Source organism: Platalea leucorodia, assembly GCF_965183815.1.
Source record: "Platalea leucorodia genome assembly, chromosome: 3".
Classification (NCBI taxonomy): domain Eukaryota; kingdom Metazoa; phylum Chordata; class Aves; order Pelecaniformes; family Threskiornithidae; genus Platalea; species Platalea leucorodia.
This window is the reverse complement of record NC_138825.1, coordinates 103021636-103042832: the sequence shown is the minus strand read 5'-3', so window position 1 is coordinate 103042832 and position 21197 is coordinate 103021636. Positions and strand designations below refer to the sequence as shown.

The window sequence follows — 21197 nt, the reverse complement described above, 5'->3', positions numbered from 1 at the left end:
GATTGCACTTGCTCAGATCTCTCTTGGTGAAGGTGGAAAATGCCTCCAGGAAGAGAAATAGAGAAGAACAACACACTATACAGCTTTGTATTTGATTATTAACTGCAAAATTCATCTTCTTTGGTTGGATCTGATGGTAACATTTTCTTGGAAGCCTATAATAAATCCAGTATATGCCATACAAATTAACTTTTCTTTTAAAGCTATACAAATATCTCACGAGGTGTTTTTGTGGAGGTTCCCTCAGAGTGCCTACAGTGCGTAGAGTTGTACTTCATTCCAACACACATTACATCTGCTTATTCCACTCAGGGGCTATGACCTACCACAAATACTTTAATTCCTGCATGGTAAATAAGGTATATTTATGATTGTATATTTATTAGCATGAAGATAAATATATGGTTCTTAAAATATTACAAATATCTGAAGTTAAATAAACTGGATATAGCAACCTGTTTAAGAATATACGAAAAAACTCCTTCCCACCTGTTCCTACATAGTGACCTGCATATCAATCAGAAACAGTCCTTCATGATGATTGAGGAGACTGGAGTGTGAGGAAGAAGAAAAAGCAGCTTCCAATACGCTTAGAAGTGTTTCCCAGATTTCCTTGGTACATATAATCTAGTTTAGAGTTGCAATACAATGGGGTTCCTTAGATTAAAGACTGAGACAGCCAGTTCTCCAAGGTATCTTTTATATACTGCAGCTGCTCTTCAAAATAAGGAGCTGCAAGGAAAGCATGAGCTATGCCCATTTCAGCTCCATGCTGACAGGAAGAATATTGTTTAGAATTTACTCAGAATCAAATCTTTATGGCCTATGAAGACAATAAGTATTTCTATGGTATAATTCAGCTCACCCTAAAATTGATGTGTAACATAAATTAGATAATTACTCTAAAATTGCCTGTTTCTCTGTATTGGCTATAAGGGAAGCTGAAAGTGATTAGGTAAGAAAGATGCTCGCTAAGGGTAGACTAAACTAATCGTCTGTTTCGACGAAAAGCAGATCAATAGGCAGAACAGAAAGGTAAACTCATGAAGGGCATACTACTCCAAATGTCTGGTGAGATTCTTGGGATACATGCTTCCCAACTTCCTAAGCTCATTTGGTGACTAGCAAGGAGAAGCGTTCACAACACCTTTGGCATCATTAGACTTGACCCTTCAGCAAGCAACAGGAAGGCTGTTAACTCGGAGACTGTTTGCACTTTTTCACTTAGAAAAATGCAATACATCTTGGGCATAAAGTATTTTTAAATTTAGGAGTTTTTGCAGGGAATTACACAACACAAAAGAGTTTGTCCACCTCACAAAAAAAAGGAAAAAAAAAAAGGCAATATTTAAATCCATTTTACCATTACACATAAGGTCTTGCACAGTCTTTCTTAAAAAACAAAGACAAATCCAACCCTAATGTAGTCTACAGTTTGGTGGCCAGGGCACCCACTCTGGTTCAAGCCTCCACTTTTTACCTGAAAAAGGCACAGCAGCAATCAGTCTCACCCACATTCCCAGAGAATCCTTAGTCAGTGGAATACGGCACCAAATCGCTGCTTCTTTCTGATGCCATAAATGATTAATTACTCAGATAAAGTAGAACAGCTCCAAAAGGAGACAGTGAGACTGAGACAGACATTACCATCAGGTCCTTCATTTCAACCAGGCAACTCAGGAGACTAAATCTGGGTTTCCATACCTCTCAAGTGAATTCCCTAACCTACCTGTTGCTGCTATTTCAGTTGAAAGATGCATCAAAGTTAAATAAATTGCTGTGAACAATTTTACATAAAAAAAAAAAAAAATCCTACCTGTCATCGATAACACGTCTGCTCTACTACAAGCAGGGACTTCTTAATCAGATTTCCCATGCTGATATAGTTTGTGTCAAAATTAATAGCTCAGCCATATATTCTGCAGTGACATAGGACAAAAGCAGTCCTCAGCTACTTGATGCATACAGTAGGCATGGCGGAGAGACAGTTTCTATACTACATCACAGTCTTTCAGTGCAGGAGTTATATTACGTATATGTGCCTGAACGCATGGTTTAGCATACCTGTAATCAATTTTTAACACATTGCTTCCGGTATCCCCCAGTTTCTTTTCCCTCCCCCCATTATTCACCAGTTCTCACCTCCTCACCTCATGCACCCTCCAATGTTCTTGCTATTCTGTCTGTGAGCCCTATGAATATGAAGGGTTTTCCTTGCCCAAAAGTAAGTAACATAGCTCAGTTCCAGGGGCGAGGAAAGGGTGATTGAGAAAATCCTAATGTCATTCTGCCATTGTGGAAAGTCAGAGATAAAATCCACTTTCAACAAAATAACACAATAGAAGCCACAGAAAGTGCTGAAAGTTACTTTAAAAATCCATGGGAAAAATAAAAGACATTCAACTGTCACTGTACTATTTTGAGAGAGGTATGATCAGCTGAAGGTTCTGGCAAAAGGTAAATACAGATATGCACACATACTTTTACAGACATTTTTGTGGGCAGTATTTAAGATACTATGTTTTGAGTAATGGAACTTTAATACCTATAGGTGTATTTTGAAAGAACCCTTATCAATCAGAATTATTATGGATCAATGAGATTATTGTGCTCCCTGTTTTTCATTATTTTAACTATCCATTTAAACAGTGCTTTGCTGTTCTGTAATTCAATAGTCTAAACAAAATCTGCTAAAATTAGTGTTTTTTTTTTTTTTAAATTATACCTATGGGACTTTTAATTTCAGCATTCAAACGTAACTGTTAAAAATAATAGTTAAAAATTAAGTTTTAAGAACAGGTTTTGTGTGGCTATTATTAGACTTAACTTTAATGTACTCACCAACCAGTCCTATAACATACTTTTCTTTCTAATTCATGAATTAAAGAATTATCTCAAAAAATTAAAAATATTAAGTGGATTTTTAAATAGTGTTTATTAATTTGTATTAAAATTCATCATAATTTTTATTATTTATGGCCTTTTATGCCTATTTAACTTCAGAAGCCTAGACAACTAGCCAGTCTTAGCAATTAAAACAAACATGCAGTCTAATATTGGCATCTGTTATTTTCTTTTCTTTGCTTTTCTTTCATGACACCGGTCGCACTAGATTCTGCAAAGAAAACCACAGTGCATAGGTATGTGTTTGGGAGGGGAAATAAGCAAAAGAATTTTTTGTTTTTAAATTACCTTTTTGCTGAAATACAGCAACATACATGCAGATGGAAAAGAACATTGATAAATCAATGAAAAGAGTAGACAGTCAACAGTAAGAAGTCTTCTAAGGGTGCTGTTCCCTGCCACATTGGTATTAAGCCTATCATCAAAATTTGCCTTCACTTCCTTCATGATCGGTATCACTCTCAATGTATGTGCTTCTAGTCAGCCACTGACTAGTTAGTTTTCTTAATAAATTCATTGAGTCGAATGGAGATAAGCATACACAGTTTTCACTCAAATGAAAGTACGAGCACAGGAATAACCTGGGACTTCAGCAGAAGTATATTTTACTCTCCATTAAGTGGGAAAAACATCACTGTCAAAACCCAAGGCCCCTAATAATGTCAGCAGATGCTCTTGTGAATATGAACAGGGTGAAAACTGAGGAAGGTCCCTAAGTAATATTGGGAACTGCAAGATTATGAGAACGCTTGTCTACAAAATTTGTTTTACCAGCGGAATTGATTATATGTGACTGGCTGGCAGACAACAGGATGCTGAATTTCCACTGGAGCAATTCAGAGCAGAGAAACTGCAGAGTTCCTCTCCAATGCCTGAACATTTATGATGCTGTATCTGTCCCATGATCACTACACCCTGGTCCAGCACGCGGTGACCCAAAACCAGACTATTATCATACAGCCAATAATCACAAGACTCAGTTAAGATAGGCAGGTAATTACCAGATGACAGTAAGAGAACATGATTCAGAGTTTAACCTAATTGCATGCATCAGAAATATGACGGATCAGTTATTACGCTTTATAAAGCTTTTTTTTTTTCCTTTAATTTGCCAGTTAACAGATAAAATACGTTTTTCCTCTCTAAAACAAACAAGCAGTCAAAATTTCTTCATAGCATAGAAACTCTGAAAAAGCCCACAATAAGGATGTACAGTAACAAATCTCAAAAGGGGACAGATTTTGACAGCTGGACTTTCTTCTCCCTGAGGAGTCCAGCTGCAAATTTTCTAAAGGCTGTAATTTAATTATTAGCTTGCAGTGAGAATATAAGCAAAGGGAACTGACTGATCTCTGACCAAGAGCTGTTGTAATAGCCATCGTATACACAGCATTTAGGGATGCTGATCAGCAGGGCTTCTGTATGTAATTATGTCAATTCAACATTCATCATCTAAAATAAAAAGAAGTCCCTTTTTGAACAAGATGGACGATGCAGATATAAAACTGCTTTATGTACACTGCACGTGTAATATATGTTTAGATGACAGATAATAAAGGTAAGCAATTGCCCTCACTCTCAAAAATTAATGTATTTAAGAGTAAAAATTCCTTACACAGTTCCTTACACAACCAGCGATCAAGTTAATGTTACCACCTGTTTAATCAGAAAGTTGTCTGAAATTTTTGGTGTCAATTGTATCACCAAGCTACACTAAAAGACTTTTTAAGGTGCATCTAAGTTTCAAGAGCTGTAATTCCCCAAACTGTGTTTATCTGCATTCTTAATGGATTCTAGTATCCTATTCCTAAGGAGTTTTGAGAATAAAATGAATGTGAGATCTTCCAGGAATTTATCATGTTTAAGTAAGTAAGTGCCAAAATGTGTATATATTGTTCCTATACCAAATTGTGGGGGTTTTAGGGTCTTCAGAAACAAACACAAATGAAGAGAAAATGAAAAAAAAAAACCCTCTCAAAAAAGCATGAAACGCCAAATTGTGTACTGAGCAGTGTTCAAAAAAATCTTAAAAGTATTTGTACTTCTGCAGATTACAAACTCATCAGTCTGATAGAATCAAAGAGGCTTTCCATAAAATATTCTAGATCATGTGAGTTCCCCGTGTAGATCAAGCAGACATCATACCAGTGAAGACAATTTTCTTCATACTGGGCCAGTACTGAAGTAACACTTAAATCTTATTCTGAGATTTCAGGTAAAGTAAAGATGTGAACTGAGCTCTTCAAAACCCAGGTATATATGCATCCATACCCACACAACTTGCAATTTTCTGTGATTTTTGTAGCTTAAATACTGGATAATGGATACCCAAGGTGTTCTGTTTTTTTAAAACAACTAATAAGGAATGTATGGGTGTTTGGCTTAGTATGATCATAAATATGATCCTTTCAAGCTGAATAACTAATTATTTCTAATATACCCATATGCAATAACAAATAACAAGGGAGGTAAATGTATGCCTTTTATGTGAAATCAAAGATCTACTCTAAAACATTGTCATGTGAAACACTTAGAAGATATTAATAAAGAATAGCCTGTCTTTCTCAGCACTCTATGAGGTATCTTTAAATACTGAGTAATGCTTCTCTACTTTATTAGAAAGGTGCTTATATAGCAATTTTTTTATTATTCCCTTAAATATGGTTGTATAGCTATGAAACAGTAAGATTACCTAACACATGCTAAAATTTCTAAAACTATAGAAATTAACATTTTATGGAGCCACATCCCAACTGTCTCCTTCTGAGTCCCTTACTAGTAATACTTTTGATGGTGAAACACTACAAACATGCACCAAATCACTGCTGTCAATTACACAGGTTCAGTTTGAAAAGTATGGAACAGTCAAAGAAGCAACACCTGTAAATTCTCTGAAGATGTACTATGGCCAATGTCAGGTGAAAGAAAGAGATCTACCTCCACAGAGGGCAAAGAAATTGAGCACAGCTACATTTTCATTACGGTGAGTGTCACATTCATTTTTAAAGAAAAACGTGCTGACTTAAACAACTACATTATAAAAGGTTTAAGCAACTGATGCAGAATTTTGCAGTATAAATTTATGCATTGCTTTGACTTGTTAAATGAATCTAATCCTTTTATTTTTTCCAAGAAATAATGGTTCCTTAAATGTGAAATGGATTTTCTTAGGCGGGAGTTCAAACAATACTCCATGGTTTTTGGAAAAAAGTATTATATTCTTTTATAGTTGACCATCGTTTAGTATCAGCCTAAAACATGTAATTAATATGGCCTATAATTCTTGGTGAAGTAGATTGTTGCTAGTAAGCAGACTCCTTATTTGACTTTATATTTAATAAATTTTTCATTAAATCTTTTTAGTATGTAGGCTAGCCAACAAAATTAGCAAGCTTAAGATTTTGAATTGGGAAGCTAAAAATTTTGGGAATAGGATTTTTGCCTTTTATCCACCTGTGAAAAAAAAACTCGCCATATATGAGCTTGAACCTGTCAGTATTGCACACATAAGTTATCTTTCCTTCTACTGCATGCTCTTCTTGTTGTTGGCAGAAACTACCTGCCAGCTTTTAGCTGATCAGGTCATAGTTTCCTTTCTTTCCTAAAATAGCTATGTGATGCACAATGAATCACATTTTAGCCCTCTACTATAAATGATTCCTTCTTCCTAATACTTTAATAGGTGAAAAAGCCAAGAAAAACCTGATTTAACATAAAAAGGGGAATGATAGTCATTGATAGGCATCTCTACTGGCAGGAACTCAGTAATCAATTTGCATAATCATACAATAATAGTTTTCCTTCTCATACAGATGAAGAAAATACCAGAATATCATGCTGAAATTATTCAATAATCTTGTTTTACAAATTTGAACACTAGCTCCGTTTCTGTTACTTTGTGCGCTGTTCTAAGTAAGCTGCAGCTGGAAAAAAGATAGCTACTATAGTCATTGCTACACTGTTTTCTTCACAAAATCACCAGCTCACACATACACAAAAAATCCGTATGTTGAAATCAACTTGTAGAAAATGATGTGCAATAAAAAGGTAAAAAAAAAGACATATGACATTTTCATGGGGAAGGAAAAAAAAAGAAATAAAGAACTGTAAACTGCACAAAGCTCCTGCTGCTGCAGTGTCAGCAGTTCTGTAGAAAAGTCAATCACGCCCTCATTGCTTCACTGTTCTCTTGATCCTGGAGAGAAGGAAGACAGAAATTGTTTTCTGAAGAAACAAACAAATAATAAACAACCAAAAAACAAAACAGAAAACAAACAAAAATAAAATTCTAAAATGTGTTGAATATGTGATAAATCTTGGTTTGTTAAGATAAAAGAGGTTTAATAATAAACAGGGGCCCAAACTTTAACTTCAGTGAACATTTTTTATCTCCCTGCTTGGATTATGAAGTGCAGAATATATATATGGTTTATTGCTTGCTAGAGACAGGGAAAAGTGAATACTGTGAAGAATTTGTATTTAATTCCTGTTATTTCTACACAATTCAAGGAAGTAGAGGGAACATGTTGCTACTTAACATTCATTGTATATATGCTTGTCAGAAAAATTTTGGTAAGCTTTATTTTATTACATGCTCCGTTAGCAACTTCCATCATTTGCATTACTGCTCCATTTAAACAAAAATGTTCATTTCAACTAATATGAGTAATAAGAAGCAGCATCTATTATATTATTACTTGGGCTGCAATAAACTAAATAATACTTAGAAGGCCTGAGAAACCATGAAGGGAAGCAGACATTTTAAAATCACTTTCCAAATAATATATATCATGTATATCTAAATTAACTGACAGCTGCATATACACACAACAAAGAATATTCATGTCTGTACATTTGCGTCTTTCCATCAGTGTATATAATTTAATTAGCAGCTTTTCTGTGTAAGAAAAAACAAAATTGCTTGGAGTCCATTTTTGAGAGTTTTTCAGGACTCTCTGAAAGACTGAATTGATTATTTGACAAAGATTATTCCAGAGTATATTGCACAGATCTTCCATAATTAACTCTTAAGAAAACTGAGTGTATGGTACTAAAAAAGTAACTTCTACTGACAGACACTGTAACACAGAGGTTACAGCATTTACCTGTATTTGACATTGAAAAAAATGTGGAATCTCAGGCCATAAACTGTGCAATGTGCAATCATACATACGAAGTCTCAGTTCACCATGTTTGCAACATTCACAGTTCAAGGTCTTAACACCCCACCTTACCTCTTCAGCAACAGAGGTTTTGATACAGGCACTTCTATTTACCCAGTCCTGTTACAGTTTCCCTATACCTCTATATGAAACCCCTCTTCAGGAATTCTGCATATAGGAAAATTATACTGTGACAAGATTTACACTAAGATACCAGCCCTGAAATTACTTTTGAAATCCATAAACTGTTGAAATGTCTGTCTTGAATTCACTTGCTCATGGAAGGTAACGTATCTATTGGCCATACACAAGTCAATAGGTCAGTACTGTCAGTTCACATCTGCTTACACACTGAGCCTCTTCAGAGCTGGCCTGCGTCCCTACTCCCTACCTCCTGTTGATACAGTTCTCAATTCTATTTAAAATACCGCCATTTACTATTATATCTGATACATACAACAAAGAAAATTCAAAATAAATATTTGCTAGCACCTGAACTACACTGAACTACTGAATGCAACTCTTACTTAGGGAAACAATTCACAAGGAATACAACGCAGTAATAACTTTGTTGTCTCAGTGCGCCACACTTGCATCTCTCCTTCACAAGAATTTCATCCATATGAACTCTGCATGCTGATGGTTAACTGCGTATAACAAATGACAACTCCTTTACAATTTAAAATGCAAATAAAAAACACATTTTGCATCTTTTCCCAGCTTAATTAGAATTTGGTTGTATTTTGAAATCTTTCCCCATCAGCTGATAATGCAATACTTAAGCCTTACAGTAGGTTTTTTTTCAATAACGTAGAACTGAGACATCTGTTTTGGCTGTAATATATGGTCAAATTAATTATCTAACTTTATGTTTGCTTATACAATTAAGACTATAGTACCTTACAAAGCATTATCATGACAGGTGGCATTAGACTTAAAATTTCACTTTTCCTCTTTTACATATATATATACACACGTATATACACACAGATAGATATAGCAAATACTGTTTTGTGTTCTGTGAACTTTACAGTGATAAAAATAAAGCAGCTGTAGCAATCTTTTTAAGGACAATTTTGGACTGCAGATCTCAGTAATTATACAGAATATCAGAATGTTAGGTGGGTTTTATCTAGAAAAATTGGAAGACGTATAATAGTACTTTTTAGCGCCTTATCTTTTGTTTACATTGTTCTTCCTTCTACTATCTTACTTCTCAACCTCCTCAGAACATAGCATACCATAACTTATGATCGCTACCATGTGCAATTTATCCCTTAAATCTGTATATGCTTTAATCATGCACTAACCAAAGAAGTTCATGTATACCTTACAACTACCTGTTTCTCTTTTTTCCCTCCACACAAACAGCTTTAAACAATTTATTCCTTTCCCTTATCATTTCAGTATATTTTATATATGTTTCTATTTTCTTGGGGTTTACTATCAACTTATAGTGAAAGTATCCTGGTGAACATTTAGCATACAAAAAGGTCCTTCAGGCAGTACAGTAAACGAGTTGAACGTACTATTCATTTTTATCCAATTTTGCTTTAGCAGCTGAAAAATAGTATAGAAAATATGGGATGAATATGACTTAATTATTATAGTTTGTGAGAGCTGTATAGTTACACAGCTATTTTTAAGGAAAACCTCCAGATTTTGCATGATGGCTGAAGAAATATAATTACCCAAAATCTAGTAGGGTATTTTTATCTATGAAAAAAAAGCATACCCTGAAGCAGGAGTTCCAAGATGCTCTCTTGCATTTGCATCCTGTCAGCTAAAAAAACAAGACTATAATTTTCCAATATCTGCCGAGTGAATTGTCTTAAAATGTGCAATTGTAGAGGGGTACACCTGTGCATCTGCGCTGTGCAACAAAGGGTATGTCACAGGATATGAGACGTTAATAGAAACCCGTCATTCAAGTTCTGCTTTTTTAACCTCTGCATGCTGCAAAGCCAGCAAATGTTTTTTTCCTTATAATATCATTTATGAAGGTAACAAATTGGCAAATACAAGCAAGGATAAATAAAATATCTGCTTCACTGTTGGAAGCTGAAGATGAAATCAATGTTTTACTTAAATCAGTGGTAATTACAATGACTTCAGTGGGATTGAGATCATACTTAGGAACTTCTATCTTTTACGCTCAGACCCACAGAACATCAGTTGGTGCTCTTCCTTGCAACATTTTTCTGCTAACAGATTAATGCAAAACAAGCAGGCGTGTTAGCTATTGGTAATAAAAACATTTGACTGAAAAAGAAGTATTAATCCTTGTATAAAGGTGATACAAGTACTAAAGGTCAATTAAGTACAGTAAACCAAGCACATAAACTGTGCAACTCAAGCATCGGTAGCTGTGTACTACCTTCCACAGTTTTCAAAACTTTTTGAACTGAGTCAACAATCAATCAGAACATTGTTCTTGTCAAAAATACGTGATGATACCCACTAAAATGTGGAACAAATCGGTGATGTTCCCACATGTTTTAGCAGTATAATATAAATCAGCAGCATGTAAAAGAGTAATCAGACAACAGAACTGACAGCAGTGTTTTACAGTGCTCCAGAAATCTCATGCCTGAACAGCAAATGACAAAGCAACACCAATAGCAATGTTTGCTTTCCAGCTCTGCAGTCCAGATCCAGCAAATGACCACAGAACCCAAAACAAGACACCAATGAAATTCATGCACCAAAATCTGAAGTTGTGAAAAGCTTTGAGATCAAAGAGCTTCCATAAAGCCTCTTTGTAACCCCAGTGGTATTTGGACATATAAGACACCGCAGTTTCTGACCTTTAAAGGTCCTTAATTGCTTAATAATTGTACTTACTTAGAGATGCAGAAGAATTTAAATTTTGGCAAAGCCAAACAATTTACATCTCAACTTGTCTGTCAGGCAGGCAACAGTCATCTGAAGGATTTAATCTTGCAACCATTTCCAGAGGTTGCCTAACACTGACTAATGAGATTGTGCCTCTAGCAAACTACTGTACAGCCCCCAACTTCTGTGTTACATTCGGTGAGAGACCCTGGGAAACTGTTGGCACGAGCAGCATACCCATCCTCTGATTCAAATATTGTAAGCATGGTAGAAAAGTAAAGACTGATATCAGTAAGAGTTCTTACAAAAACTGGGGACAAGTGACTTCAGGAAAGGGTCCCATGGTGAAATCTGGATTCCGTCAGGGGACAGATAAATAAAAATAAGCTACTGCAACGTGGGTTACTCCTGTGCTCAGGGACTTTATCAAAACTGACCTTGAACTGTGCAAATTTTAAGTATGACTGATGCTACTGGTACACAAGCTAGGGCCATAAGGCTCTGAAACTTGGATTAACGTCTTTTGCTGTGAGATCCTGGGGCACCGCTATCCCCTTGGCTGGGGAAGAACTAAAGAAATACAATGTAGTTGTAACACATCATCAAAACATATATTCAGGAGAGAAAGAGAGAGGTAAAGAGAGAGAGAGACAGAAAGAAATTAAGAAAGAAAAAAAGGTACTTTACCTCACTTTTAAATTGCCTTGCTGGGGCTGTCCATCGTAAATTGACAAAATATCAAAATCTTCCTCGAGGGCAAAAGTATGAAATGACAATTGTATCCTGTTACGTTCTCCTGTGATAATGATCCACGTGCAGTTGGCATAATTTGGATAACCATGAGGAAATCCAGGGCTTTCTATAGTACCATTTGGTCCCTGTACTAAGCCTCCACAGTTCTGACCTGAAATAGAAGAAAGGAAAATAGGTATTTTGGTGGTTTTCCCCTCCCCCAGTATATATTCTTATATAAGTAACTATATGTAAACTTAATTTTATAATATTTTTTCCAGATTATGAACACCACATAAAATTGCATTTATACCATTCTTCCGTCTGAATTCAAAACCCCCATCACTGAATCTCCTGAGACATCTACCATCTTTTTATGTGATGAATCATTATTTGAAGTTACGTAGTATTAACAATGTACAACTTATTCATCCAAATGTGAAATTTAAGCATTAGCCTTGATGCCATAAATTCAACAGACTGACAGTTTTAATGCCAGTGTTCAGAGTTTTTGGTGAATGCCATTTATAAAGTTTTTATATAAATACTGAAGTATTAGAGTTTCTGTTGTTCTGAAACATACTTTCAACACAGAGAGCAGTTATTTATTATGTATTATGTTGCAATGAACATTAAGATTTTTATACTTCAAAAACACAGCAAAATTTGTGGTATAACATTTTTAGTGCCATGTGTATTGTAATCAGGCAAGTGGGTTTGTTTTTTTTTTTTTTTTTTTAGGATTCTTAAAAAATAACACTACGGGTTTACTCAGCAGGCATTTGTGTCTGGTTTGTACATCCTACAGACCTTGTGAGGGTATGGTAGCTCATTAACGGGAAGTCCTCAGCAAGAAACCTTGACTTACAGTGCACACTCTTGCTAATTTACTGCTTGATTTTGTTAATCCCACACACAATAGTTGTACTGGTTCAGAGCTGGAGAGAAGCGTTAATGAAATATTTGAACAGAGAAAAGTTTAAGGACATTTTGTGCACTGTAATGCTTGGATTATTACGTGCATTTTAAGCACTTCAGAACAAGTATAACCCCAGCATTTTATTGTTATACCTAAACCAGAAAAGTATTTCAGGCTGCAATTTTATTTTTAACTTCCCAGTAGTAGGTCTCTGAGACTGAATCTTTCAGAGCAGTGCTGTCAAATGCTTGTGGGAGGTTTCTAAATCTTAATAAAATGGATTTAATAAAAGGGATTTGCTGCTAAAACTAAAGAACTAATAAGTAATCATTTTCTACTAAATTTCAAATATAACAAAAACTCTAATGAAAAGATAAAAAGGCTGTGGGGATTCAGGAGGCCTTTAAAGTGAAAATCTTCTCTAGTATATCTACCAATTGATTCACATTACTTTAATAAAACATTGGTATTATTGAACATTCCTAAAGAGGGAACCTATTACACTGTGAACTTAGCATGAAAGTTTCAGCTATGTACTGTTCACTGTAACTTGTCAGCATTCTTGCAGATGTCTTGCATTTTATTCCTCTTCCTACAACCACAGGGGACATGTCATACAAGTGTCACAAGCTATTTAAAATAATTTAATTACTACAGAAATAATGTTCTGAAAACAGAAGAGGAAAATTATACTGACAGCCCACCACCCTAATACTCTAACGAGCTACTTCATGTCACCAACATCCAGAAATTGGTTTGTGTAAATCAAGTACCCCCGCAAGCCATGCTGCACAGTAGCTTTCCTACCACTAGGTGTGAAAAGGTTGCTTTGAAAGAGGAGACGTATCAAGTGCAAGTTAGCAATTCGTCTAAAATCTACCAAAGCCAGATGCACCTTTTGGGAACAGAAATTTCTAATTCTGGTGTATAAAGAACATAATACACCATATGTAATTGCGTATGTAAATGCAATATGTTAACTACATTTCTGACTTCCAGGGAGACAATTACCTCCCCAATCTCCTAGGGAACCCTACAGCTGGCTTAAGGTAAAACCGAATATTGCTGGGTTAGTGAGTGAGCCCTCCCACCCCCAAAATGGCCATAGCCTAGCAGCCTCCTTACAGAGGCGCTTGCTACCTGCTTGCAGAAGTTTTTGCAACTGTTAGTGATTGCTCCCAGTTTTATTCCAAAAGGTGTTTTGTACTCCTTACTGTAAATTCAAGTTATTGTGCATTATACTCTTGGAAAATAAACAAACTCTAATGATAAACAAAGCAGCCAACACTTTACCCTGGTTTAACTTAAGCATTTCTTACCACCCATAGCCCTTCCTTTCTCCAGTTTGCTTTTGCTCTCCTGTATATATATCCCTCCGGTTCTGAAATTATTCATAAACATGCTGCCTATTCACTTTGTACCCAAGAAACACGAGGCAAAGGAGAACCATAAAGCAAAATTATTGCTGTGAAATGCTATTTAGGTTTGCTCTTAATTTTATATGCATATATATAAATACATACTTATTTACTTAGTGTTCAGTAAAAACCCCAATAAAAACCCTAGAATAAATTTAATACACAGTTAACTCCTACCAGTCTCATTGCTGCACTCTGACAACTGCAAAGAAGATCTCTCTTCTGAACTAAGCAATACTCAAAGAGAATTTAAGAGCTGTGCAGGCCCAGAAAACTGACATCCTTCTAGGTCTGCCCCTGCCCAGTTAAAGACATGAAGCATGTTAACAGGGCAGTATTGTGAAAAAAGGATCAGCTGCTATCTGTATAATACTTATTTTGTCAATATATGTAAGTCTAAAACCTTCAGAACTGTCAAATGTTACACCTCTGCCAAGGAGTACATATAACATCGAATCACTTAAGAGAGATTCAGTGTGAGGATATACTTGGAAAGCAGGAATGAAGAGACTTCTGGCTGACAGGTGGTAGAAATTAGATAGGAGTTAGCAATGCAACATCCCACAAAAAATGCAGTTTCTGACTGCAGAGACACCACAGACCAGTAAGAGGACACCGATGAGATTAATTAAGAATATTTTGTTTCTTATGGGTGCTTTAATAGCAGAAAGTGTCAACAGTGTAAAGAAACTCAACATACTGACAAGAAAATATTAAACAATATTAATATCGGCACAGTTTAAGCAGTTCTGCCGGGCTGAATGTAAGCACAGAAGAGAAGGTAGGCTGAATATGACCGAATACACCCTAAGAAGAAGATCTACCCATACAATTCACTCTAGCTCTGGCCCTTGTGTCAAATAAAAAAATAAACGTTGCTATTTTTCACAAGACGTGCAGTCACTGATTGAGTACAATATCAGTACACTGAATTATTTTAATATTAAAGGTGTATTAGACTGCCAAAATTCTATTAGTATGACACCACATCGTTGTTTATATGAATATGCACTATGCTCTTAACATTAATTTTCTGTCATATGTTTTCTGTAAGAAATTATTTCAGGACAGCTATTTTAACTTTATGATATAAAAAGTGTAATTTAAGGAAACTGACGCTCTTGGCTGGTAGTTGAAAATCATTTACACTGATTTTAGCCTTATTTTATCTTAGAAAGGTGCTTTGTGTATCCCGTACCAGCCCTATTCGCACCTGCTCAGGCTCAACATTTCTCAGTTGTGACCCCTAAGTGAGAAAGAAAACTTAAACCACTGCAATTTTGCCTTAAATGCTGAGGTCAAATGGGTGGTAGAATCACTAAGGATCACTAGAATTTAAGTACTACTTTGCCACAAGATCTTGAATAAACTTCACAAAATACAGAATACAAACTTAGGAAATATTTTCTAAAAATTGGACTTCTATCTTCCTGGGCCTTTATATTTATCATTACTATGTTTATCACGCCCTCAATCCCACCTCCCCACCGTTTACAAGTATCTAATAATTAGAACTAGCAAATTCATTGATTATTTTTTTCCCAAGTTTCAAATGCTTCTACAAGAAACAAGAAAAAAGACAACCACTACTCTTCCTGTAATTCATAAGGTATTCTGTGGAAGACTGATATATTTATACACATATAGAGATGTATATGTGTATGTGTGTGTATACATATACATAATTACACAGAAAGCAATTTTTGCAAGATATATGTATTTTGAACAAGCAAACTATAAAATGCGCCAAAACTAACCATAGTAAAATCAGCGATGCTAAAGATATTTTGAACAATCATGATAATGAAAATGAAGTCACATTTATTCTTGTTGTGACTTTGAGTAGCATCTTCCATTCTGCAGCCACAGAGGAACACAGCAACTAGTAGAGAGGCTGAGAAGAGATCTCTAGCTAGATCGTGTCTCCCTCATTCTTTACAGTAGATTCTAATATGAGTTACAGTTCTATTAGTAAGTTTAGGAAGCAAATAAGAACAGCTGCGCTTGGCCAGGTCAAAGGCTCATTCAGCTCAGTATCTTTTCTCCAACAGCAAGCCAAAGGCGGTACCTAGGAAGGACTTCCCCAGAAAACTCCCCTCCTCTTCAAGATCTGCATCTCAGGGGTCTCTTAAAAGGAAAACATTTCAGTAGTCTTATTTTTCTGTTTAATAGCCCTTGATAGATTTCTTTTCCATGAAGTTGTCCAGTCATCCTCTATGTCTATACTAATTTCCAACATCTTTAATATATTGTAGAAGGAATCCTAAAACATGAAAAACCCTTCTTTGTGTTTGTTCAGCAGCTACCATCTGTTTGGTTCATTTGATGCCCCACTAAGTTTTTGTATGGAAAGTAAACATACAGACGATTCTTGGATCAATACGGATATTGATCTACAGATATTGATCCTTTTGATCCTTTTTTGATCCTTTTTTGATCCTTTATTGATCCTTTCTATGTCACTTACCATCTTATTGACCTTTATCATGTCCCAGCTTCTTTTTTTTTCCAAGTTCAAAAGTTTTACTTTATGTAGCTGTTCTTTGTACTAAAGCCATTTTATCACCTTTCTCTGAAACTTTTGCAGCTTTGTTACACCCTTCGTGAGACAGGGACACCAGAACTTCTTGTAATGCTGAAAACGTATACACATCATTTACACAGTGATATTTTTAACCCCTTTTCTGTTCTCCTACTAATTTGATCTGTTCTTTTGCTAAGGTAAATATTAGCTTGACATTTTTATGGGACTATGCATTATAACCAAGATTTCTTTCCTCCAGAATTACAGTGAAGCTAGAGCCTGTCATTTTACATGGAAAATTAGGATTTATTATGTTTTTTTCCTCTGTAGATTTCCTACAGTTTTTAACTATATGCATCACATCGCATTCATCTACTCCGAACTTCGTCATCTACTTCAACATCCCCTTACTTGGTCACATAAGCCCTTTTTTGGAATTCTTCACAGTCTTAATTAACTCATAGCTTCCTATCATCACCATCACTTCACTGCTTATCCCCTTTTGCAGATCATTTATGAGTGTTCTGAACAACACAGATGCCAGCACAGATCTCTCTGCAATGCCATGGTGACTCCCTCCATTGTAAAAACTGGCCATTTTCTCCCATCCTTGAGGCACAAATTTTAGCCAACCTCTTAGCAATGTACAGGCTTTCTTATGCCCTACCTGATTTGTTTCCTTTATGGTCTTCACTGGGGAGCCTTTTTCAATGTCCTTTTAGTTCCTTAACTCCCCTTGGTCCTTTTTAAATATGGGCATCTCAGGTGAACTGAAGCTGGAGACTACATTAACAGAGCAGCAATTTTTTCCTTGATTGTCTTTTTTAATTCTAGATAACACATGGTGCTTGTGACATTACTGTTTATTTTTTCTCTTTGTTCCATGACCTGTTCTACCAGTTTTTCAGCTTTGAACAGATGCAATTTTCCACAAAGAACAGTTCAGGCATGAGAATAACAAAACATATTTTTTTTTTTTCTGTCTTCATTAATCTTCCCTTCATATTCTGAATATCTATTGGCCCAGCAAGGCTGTCTTGCAGGCTACTTGCTCTAGTTGTGTTCAAAAGAAGAGTAATTTTTAGTTTTACAATGTTGGCCTGCAACGCTCTCGGACACTAATGTTTTATTTCCAGGAAAGCCTCCAGAGAGGGCCCAGCAGCCCCTAAATCTTACTGGGATCTCACTGGTACACATGCCTTTGCCTACCTTGCCTTGGGATGAGCTCCCTCTTTCAGTCTGCACAAAACAGCACTAATCATTTTCTTTGCATATATAGCAGAATGAATCTCAGACTCCATCATCTCTCTTTTATCCTTATTTGTGAGGCCTTAATTATAAAAGTCGATGGTTAGAGCCCTCACAGATTTTAAATTCTCCGTCTTGCACAGAAAATTCAAACGCACATCTCTCACATCCGCAGAGCACCTCACGTTTGCAATTATGACTCCTCTAACTCAGGTACATTCAGACTTGCAGGAACTTTGGTATTGTAGTATTAGCCACAACTTAAAAGACTTTGAGCAGCAAAGCTCATGACAGAAAGAGTTTTGCATATATGACTTTTAACAAGAAAGGTAAAACGCAAATGTTCCTGAGAGTGCAAAGATGCGATATACATACGTAAAACAAAAAGGATTTCCTCTTGAACTACAACAGGTAACTACAGATTTAAGTGGTTGCCACCATCGAGATGGTGGAGCAGTAGGTAGCTGTAAGACATAAATAGGTGGTTGCACAACCTTGTTGCAACCAGCCCTTTTTCTTTTCTTTTGCATTTTAATATTCTGCCTTCGTTGATGTCCCCTGAAAGCTCCCGGCGCATCCTGCCCCCGCCGAGGCCTGCAGGCCCACGCCAGCCCCTGCTGCCGACTGGCCGTGCTCTCCACCAGGCCCTTATCACTTCTTCCTCATTAGTATATCCCGAAGCTACCTTCTGACAATGTTACTACCCAATAAAATTGTTATTTCCTAAATTAACTTTAATCAAGAACAGAAATGTCAAATGGCCAGAGAGGCAAAAGCATTATTTTCTGAGGACTGTTTTAAACAGCATTTGGCTACTTCAAGTGTCCTTCAAAAATCAATTATTAAGTAAACCTCACAACACTATTAAAAGGCACTTTCCAAGGAATTAACTAAATCAGGAAGTGCCGAGTTCTTTTTAATTTAGGTATCACTGAAGATTCATTCACAACTGCAAGCCACTGTCTTTACTAGCAAAACTGAAGCACACCCTGGCCGGCAGCAACAGCCGAAGATCTCAGGAAGCGGCTGCCTGCACCACGCCAGCATCTGCTTGCTGTGTCCGCCATCGCCTTTCAATATCAGGGAGAACTGATGCTGCAAAGCTTCAACTCTACAGATATTTGAGCATATTCAAGACAGTCCCAGCCCAACGTGAAATGAGAACAGTGTAAATTTACTCATGATGCTACGTTTTTGCAGGACCCGGGCAAAACCAGTTCATTTCAAGAGAATTAGTGAGAAATTGTTTAAAACTTGTTTGATCTGAAATAATTAATAACGATCTGTTAGGTTATATGATAAAAAGCTCATCTGTACACCCACAAAGGAGCACACAGAGACAACAGCAGATGGGGAAGCCCAAGCACCACCCTGCCCCAGCTCCTCCCAGGCCCATCCCAGGAGCCATCAGCCCGCCGCAGGCCCATCTGCATATCCCCGGAGGAGCACGGGGGGACCCAGGCCAGGTGGGAACCCAAAGTAAGGGCTCAGAGGAAGGGATACCCTTGTCTGGGGCCTCCCAGGGCTGTCCCAGGACAGCCTCAGCCCCAGTGTCCAGGTGTGACACCCACCATGATAGGCCAAGAGGAGCAGCTCCAGATCCACTGCTGGACTGGGGGGGTGCTAGGATGCCAGGGAAGAGTGTTTTGGGATTGCACAAGACTTATTATGGGATGTTTAGGGGAGGAGCCAGAGATGGGGAAAAGGATGGATTTAGATGATCTGGGGAGGAACAACTGCAGTAAAATAGAGATGTGAGGGGACAAACAAGCTGGAGAAGTGGGCCTGTGTGAACCTCATGAGGTTCAAGAAGGACAAGTGCAAGGTCCTGTATCTGGGTCGGAGCAATCCCCAGTATCAATACAGGCTGGGGGATGAAGGGATTGAGAGCAGCCCTGAGGAGAAGGACTTGGGGGTACTGATAGACGAAAAGCTGGACATGAGCCGGCAATGTACACTCGCAGCCCAGAAGGCCAACCGAATCCTGGGCTGCACCAAAAGAAGTGTGGCTGGGAGGTCAAGGGAAGTGATTCTGCCCCTCTACTCTGCTCTGGTGAGACCCCACCTGCAGAACTGCGTCTAGCTCTGGAGCCCCCAGCACAGAAAAGACATGGACCTGTTGGAGAGGGTCCAGAGGAGGGCCACAAAAATGATCAGAGGGATGAAACACCTCTCTTATGAGGAAAGGCTGAAAGAGCTGGGGTTGTTCAGCCTGGAGAAGAGAAGGCTGCGGGGTGACGTTATTGCGTCCTTCCAATACTTAAAGGGGGCCTACAAGAAAGATGGGGACAGAATTTTTAGCAGGGCCAGTAGTGATAGGACAAGGGGTAATGGTTTTAAACTAAAAGAAGGTAGATTCAGACTGGATATAAGAAAGAAATTTTTCATGATGAGGGTAGTGAAACACTGGAGCAGGTCACCCAGAGAGGTGGTAGATGCCCCGTCCTTGGAAACATTCAAGGCCAGGTTGGATGGGGCTCTGAGCAACCTGATCTGGTTGTAGATGTCCCTGCTCATTGCAGGGGGGATGGACTAGATGACCTTTAAAGGTCCCTTCCATCCCAAAGCATTCTATGATTCTATGAAACAGAGCTGGTCATGTGTAAATAGTGGCCTGTCTGGGCATGCCCCCACAGGGGTCACAGGGACCCATGGGTGGGTGGTGCCAGCCTGGGGTAAGTGTGGGTTGGGGTGCCAGCAGCTGGGCTGGACCATGGGCCAGAGGGTGCACGTGCCTGGGGGCCAGTGACCAGGGAGACTCCAGTGAGGGACACCATGTGCCAGCCCCAGGTGGGAGCAGGGCCAGAGCCCGTGTGTCTGCTGTGCAGCACCAGGAGCCAGCGCAGGTGTGTGAGCGAGTGTGCGAACACTGGCTGTGCTCTGTCCAGATGAGCTGGCAAGCAGGTGACGTGGAGGCGAAGCCAGGAGGGTTTCTCCAAGGATGCAACCATGGGGCAGTGGCTACTGGGGACCAGGGGAGTCATGGTCAGCTCTGTGTGTGGGTGGGTGGACCTCCAACCTGCTCAGCCAGAGAGGGGAAACGGTGAGGCTGCTGGTGCTGCCCGAGTTCATGTGAGTGTTGAGTGTGTCCACCTCTGTTAATCTGTGTACCTGGCCGTATGTATACATAGGTATGCGGTGTATACATGTGCTCTGTGTGCGTGTGTCCACTGGGAAAAGCTGCTCAGCCTTGCCACTGCCTGCATCTGGGGCACAGAGATGGGGCGGCCTCACCTCTGTCGGCTGCCAGATTCAACCCTTCCTAACACAGTCAACTGCTTCTGAATCGTTAAATACTCTGTAGCTTGGCAGCTAAAGCTAAAAATAAAGAAAAAAATGGCAGCTAAATTGCAAAATTTAGATTGATTTCCTTTAAATACAGATCCATTCAAACCCTGCAATTTTTATCTGTGACCAGTCTAGGACCTTCACTAGGTCCACCTCACATGAGATGA

At 37.9% G+C, this 21197-nt stretch overlaps 1 protein-coding gene across 1 annotated transcript in view; it reads right to left on the bottom strand.

The window, feature by feature from the left end:
* The window catches only part of CSMD1 (CUB and Sushi multiple domains 1), a gene marked incomplete at both ends in the record, with an annotated part of 1257610 nt that overhangs the window by 1018373 nt on the left and 218040 nt on the right, over positions 1 to 21197 (bottom strand). Inside the window, one exon of the mRNA XM_082305706.1 lies at positions 11589 to 11805. Within this exon, the coding sequence (XP_082161832.1) occupies positions 11589 to 11805 (217 nt within the window). The remainder of the gene's footprint in view (positions 1 to 11588; positions 11806 to 21197) is intronic.